The 6,000-nt window shown below is 40.9% G+C and overlaps 1 protein-coding gene across 1 annotated transcript; it reads right to left on the bottom strand.

Moving 5' to 3' along the window:
- Positions 1–2,641: 2,641 nt before the first annotated feature.
- Positions 2,642–3,601, bottom strand: LOC105930529 (leukotriene B4 receptor 1-like). The gene has a single exon (XM_012868781.3). It carries the CDS (start codon positions 3,599–3,601, stop codon positions 2,642–2,644), a length of 960 nt encoding a protein of 319 aa, XP_012724235.2.
- Between the last annotated feature and the right edge of the window lie 2,399 nt (positions 3,602–6,000).

The following is a 6,000-nucleotide window of genomic DNA, read 5'->3' as shown; positions in this document are numbered from 1 at the left end:
TCCTCAATAAGATTATGCTACTACAGCACAAGTTGTTGGGATGCTGAAACTAATTAATTTCCCTCTTTGGGGATGATGAAGTTATCATATCTACATTTTAGTAATTGTACAAAAAAAGTAAAAAACAAAGCAACTGGACTTGTTTTCCGTAGTTGAAGACATTTCACTTCCTCTCCAGGAAGCTTTCTCAATTCAAAAGGTCTAGAGTAATGATGAGTACCAAGCTTTATACTACTGCCCAAACAAAGGCCCTTTAATGGCTTAGATAACATGCAAATTCAACCGAAACAGGTCTTCCCGGAGAAGAAGCAAAACGTCTTCAACTACGGAAAACAAGTTCAGTTGCTTTGTTTTTTACTTTTTTAGGTATGACCATGATCTAAATGACTGAGAATCTTCCCCAGCATATCATTAGTAAAGTTTATGTGTTCATTTCCTCCACCTGTTTAGGTGGTGGATCAGCCGAACTGCTCTGTTTCCATCATCTCCCTTGCTTAAGACACTCTTAAGCTCTCTAAAGGTCCTCCTCACTACTCCTAACATTGTTTCTCTCTAAGCCTTAAGAGCTCTCTTAAGGCTTAGAGTGCTTTGCGAATGTTTTTAATCTTACCAAGGTAAAATTCTTATGGTGCGTTCACTCAGAGCCGCACCTGGTTCAGCGAGTACCACCACCTGTAGCTGTGTCTGGATGACAGTCACTTCCTGCGCTACTTCCATCTGTCTGGGATCGAGCATGAGGAGGTGGGAGTAGGTGGTGTAATGAACAACCAAACATTTTGAATTATCCACTTCATCTTGGACTACAAAAATGCTCAGGGAAATGAAAATGGCATATTCATGAAATTGTTTATCTGAAGGTCCATGACCTTGTTTAGCTGTTATGCTGCAAATACTGTGGCAATATTGTTAAAGAAATAGAAAACAGCAAAAATTGGACAGCTTGAGAAATATGATCCAAAAAGAATATACAGATAATTAAACAAGACCTGCAAAGACTAAAGTAAAATTGTTGGCATATGTCCACTTTGACTGATATTCCCTTCAGCTAGCCTGTGTTGGATGAAAAGAAGAAATGTAGGACAGAAGCAAATTGCAAAAAGCACAATTTTTATGTAATATACGCCTTTTTTTAAAACCTTAAAGGGAATCTGTGTTTATTTATCTTTTTTATTCAGGGTCATGTCAATGTGTTTTTTAACAAAAAACAAAAAACACTTGTTTTTATTAATGTCATAATGTATCTTGGTCTGCACAAAGATGTAGAAAATAAGAAAAACTCATTGTTTCCTAAGAAGGATCCATAGAAAACCGTTTGAGGAATAAACAGTCACATTGTTAATTTTATTCAATCACTCACAAAAGTATTGACAATTCAGATTGTCTTTTTATTAACTGTGTTGTCCAGACAGAGTGCATTACATAAATATGTTTGAGTTTAACCCAGCTGTTCACAGAGCTTGAAGTTTAACTCACCCGGCTAGAAAAAGCAGAACCCTGCACCAGACAAAGTTTGAAAAATGCCACCAAAGTGGGCCGTGCCAAGAGACCAGGCGGGGCAGCGATAAGTCTGTGGAACATGGAATGGTCAAAGCTGTTACAAATGCTAAACACAATCTATCGATGCTCATTATTCGTACTCCTGAGTCTCAATCACTACATGGGTGTATGACTGAGATGCTTTTACGGAACGCTGACCTTGGGCTATGATGACGAAAACATTTACCATTGATAAAAGCAAGTACTGTTTGAACAAACAGGGAACTTGAACTACAATAGCCACCTTTCAACCTTAAGTGGGCAGCACTAAGACAGCTATAAGACAAATATTGCAGAACTAAACAAGTTCCTATGAAAATGTAAAAACAAAACTGCACAGTAACATTAAAATAGCACTTTAAGGTTCAGTTTATACAGCTTATCTGCAAAAAAAGTAGATTTTGCTGTGAATTACACTTTAAGAAGTAAATGCAAATATTTGCCTTTGATTCTCAACTAGTTTTAGAATCAAACTAGTTGAGATCTAAAAAATACTAAGTTTTTAGACTCACATGGGTTTAACTTTAGTACACATTTCAGTTCATTGATTCAAGTACTAAATGAAGTGTTGTAGCCCTGCCCCTCAGGGTCTCTTGGAACTGCCCACTCTGGTAGCATTTTTCAAACATTGACTGGAGGGCAGGGTTGTGCTTTTACAGTGGAGTGAGTTACAGTTTAAGAAAAAGCGCACAAAAACTCCAACAACTGAAATACTCTTAATAAAAATATGTTGGAAATACAAACAACAGAGAATGGACAGATATGGCTCAGTGAATACATGATGATGGTGCAGCACACTGTTTCTGATTCTATTCGGTGCTTAACAGCATAGGCAGATGCTAGTCCTGGTTCCTGGGTGAAGTCCAGCACAGATGTATTCCTCATGACTGGTCCTTTTGCCTGACTAGATTGTAAATAAATTCAGTGCAACAAAATAAATAGATTTAAGAAATGCATTAGCATATAAAACATACTTTCTGCTTCATTATTGTCAAATATTTAACAAAGGTTTATAGGCATCCAGTTCAAATTATTATACAGACCATTTGAGATGTTTTAGTTTCACAATTTTAACCAACAGAGAAACAAACAAAGCCATTTCTACCTAAAGCACAGAAGTTGTACTGAAATCTGGGGTTCGGAGATTTCTGGAATCCTGCTCCAGAGGCTCCTTTTTCTGACAAACAATGCAAACTTTTTCAGAGGTAAAGGCATAGAGGAGTGGATTGATGCAGCTATTTAAAAATGATAGAGATCCAGTGATGTTCCACATGATTTTACAAACATTTAACAGAAAGTTGTTTCTGAGACAAATAGCTGCCAGGCCCAGCACATTAATTGTATAATATGGAACCCACAGAACAAAAAAGCAGACGATGATACTGGTTACCAGTCGAGTTGTTTGTCGATTGTTGAAAAAGGCTCCCTGACTGACCTTTGTGTGGAGCCTAATGTATGCAAACGCAACCAGAGATAGGCAGGCAAACCCCACCAAGGTCTCTGTCAGGAGCACCACTGCTTTTTCTGCATCAGAAGAATATTCTGGTTGACAACGTGTCAGTTTCTGATCTGTTTTCAGCTGTCGAAACACCAAACTTGGGATAGACAGGATGACAGAAACCACCCAGAGCAGAACCAGCAGCATTCTTTTGTGTACCTGATTGAAGACCTTACGGTGGACCACCACAACATAGCGCTGGACACTCACTGCAGTCACAGTCAGCATGCTGCAATAAACACTGCAGTACACAAGGGTTGCTAAAAGCTTACAGGTCCCCACGCTGAAGGTCCAACTGTGGAGTAAAGTGTAAATCCAAGGTGGAAGGGTCAGCAGGCAGAGGAGGTCAGAAATGGCCAGATTCAGCATCAAACTCCGGCTCAGGCTGGACATCTTCTGCCACTTAGGCTTGAGAAGAATCACAGCAATGTTTCCAGGAACTCCCAGAATAAAGCAGAGGGACAACACCACTGCGGTGACGAGACCTCTCAGGTTCCATGATGGAGGAGAAACTTGTCCTGGAGAAGAGAAGTTTGGAGGAACCGCAGTGAAATTAAGTTGATCCATCCTGCACCTGGCTAGGAAAGTTGTGTTCTGTGCGACGGATGCTGGTAAATGGGGTATGGAGCACAAGCAAAAGGAAGTGGGTTCTCAAAGAGGAACTTAAAATACATTATCATGCTTATGCTCGCCTGCATCTCTGTGTGCTGTGTCTATACGTGGATATACAAATCTATAAAGGGTAACAAAGATAAAAAATATATAAATTTTTGCTTCAATAAATGCTTTGAACTACAAATTTCACATATGAAACTGACATTGTTTATTATGCAAATCGAGACAAAAGATTGCAAATATAATGACTGTGATAATAATCATGAGCATGTCATGTTTGGTTTTTCCATGACTCTGACAGGGGCAACAAACACGGAGGCAGGTAAAGTAACAGGTTTATTGAAATGGGAGGGCTTTACTGAAAACAGAAGGTAAAGGAGGTTAGACACCAACCACAAGCAGGCAGGCTGTTTGGCTGCTTTGGTTGGTCGCTTACTGAGGGAAGGTGAAGCTGGGTCCAGGAGGTGAGCGAGCAGGAATACAGAGAGCTGTGGCTGACAGTCTGAGTGGTGGCTTGACAATGTTGTTGCTCTGGTGAACATAGGAGAGTGGACGGGCTCAGCCAAGGAGCCATCACCATCACAACCTGATCCTAGTTGTGATGGAGTTTGGCTGGAGTTCCAGGAAGGGTTGCACGGACCAGGCTGAGAACTTGAGTTTTTCTGATAAGCAGGAAGATGTAGAAGGGCCAGTGGTTTGGAAGAGGGTTTCTGTAAAAAGACAACATGGATCAGTCACAGGCTTAACAAGGCAAGGCAAGAGTAGAGCCACCGCTCTCAGTAAGGTTACCGCTTAGGTGACCAAATGCTCTGACACCTTCCTTTTGACTCCACCCTCCTTTTAAGCTCCCCCTTAATTGCAGGTTATAGAAAATGCCTTTGGCTGCAGCCTGTCTGTCGTACTCTGCAAGAAAAAGGACAGAACAACAACCAAACCAACAGAGTTCTGTATACAGGTCTGTCAACCTGACAAAGTCCATTTTCCACCGGCCATATTCAATTTCCCCTGCTCGGCACCGCCCTGCTTAGCTTTAATCAACGTGCTGGCTTTCAACTGGCCTTGAAATACTGGAAGAGGGAAAACCCTCCTGAGGTCAAGTCTGCTTATCAGGTTCTCCAGATGCGTCTGTCTGTGTTTGATGCCTCGTCTTCACCAAGACGAGGCATCAAACCTGCACCAGCATTGTTGCCCTCAAAGACCCCTGCATCAGCTTTGTCAGTATTTAAGAACCTTGCACCACTGGCCTCCAAGGATCCTTCTGCACTGTCAGTTTCCAAGGTTACTCCTGCACCACCGGCCCCCTTGATTCCTCCTGGCCAGCCTGCCTCCAAGGTTCCTACTGCGCCACCAGCTTCAAAGGTTACTCCTGCACCACCGGTCTCCAATCTTAGTCCTGCACAAGTGGCCTCCAAGTTTCCTACTGCACTCCCGGCCTCCATGATTCCTCCTAGACCGCCAGCCTCCAAGGATCCTCCTGCATACTGCATAGATGGACATATTTTAGCAATGATGCCGCAGTAGGTCACATGATCATTCGTTTCATTCATCCTGCTTGACAGACACTCCCTCAGTGTAAAGAGCTTTCTCAGCATGAAAATGGGATACAGATTTCTGTGAGAACCCTTACTACATACCATCTTATTCATGTTACTCTTGCTTTTTTCCATTTGTTTCTTTTCATCTAAAGATCTGATGGCGCTTGTCTGGAAGTAGTCGCCTATACATAAATATTTTGTTTTAATAATACCAGACATTTGGTGGATTGGATTTTCGGCTGTTTACAGGTAGGAACACCAACCTTTTTATTTCTTGCACCTCGTCACTATATCGACGCTTCATTAAAGTATTGAGAAGGTATCATAATATTATTTTTAGTCAAATAAGAACACCACAGTTTTTTTTTTTTTTTTTGTTTCTCTATTCTTGACAACATTTGGGGTTTTAGACAGGCCCACTTTCTTTTACACTGTGTGGATCTGACAGTAAATTCTACAACATCACAACACGATTCTTACTAAATGAATTAAAAATACCTTTCGTGGAAACGTGAGGTAGATTTATTTTACCGCAACCTCGATTGGTCTCGTTTCCTCTTTATGTACAGCAGGCCACTGGCGCCATCTGCAGGTCAAAGCGATTATTGCGATTTTGGAACCTGAACTCATTAACTCATTAATTAAATTACTTTTTTTGAATTGACAAAAGTAAAAGGCTTAACAGAAAGAAAGAAAAGTCCCAGCTAAATCCTAAAGAGTATGTGGCTGCAAATGTGTTCATTATTATTACAACTTTCAAGATACTTTGTGGGGAGTTTCTGTGCCAGACCAGAACAATACAGCATTTAGTTGGTA

This window comes from Fundulus heteroclitus, chromosome 15 (genome assembly GCF_011125445.2).
Source record: "Fundulus heteroclitus isolate FHET01 chromosome 15, MU-UCD_Fhet_4.1, whole genome shotgun sequence".
Taxonomy (NCBI): Eukaryota; Metazoa; Chordata; class Actinopteri; order Cyprinodontiformes; family Fundulidae; genus Fundulus; species Fundulus heteroclitus.
The sequence above is the reverse complement of the archived record's forward strand: the minus strand, read 5'-3'. Positions and strand labels throughout refer to the sequence as shown.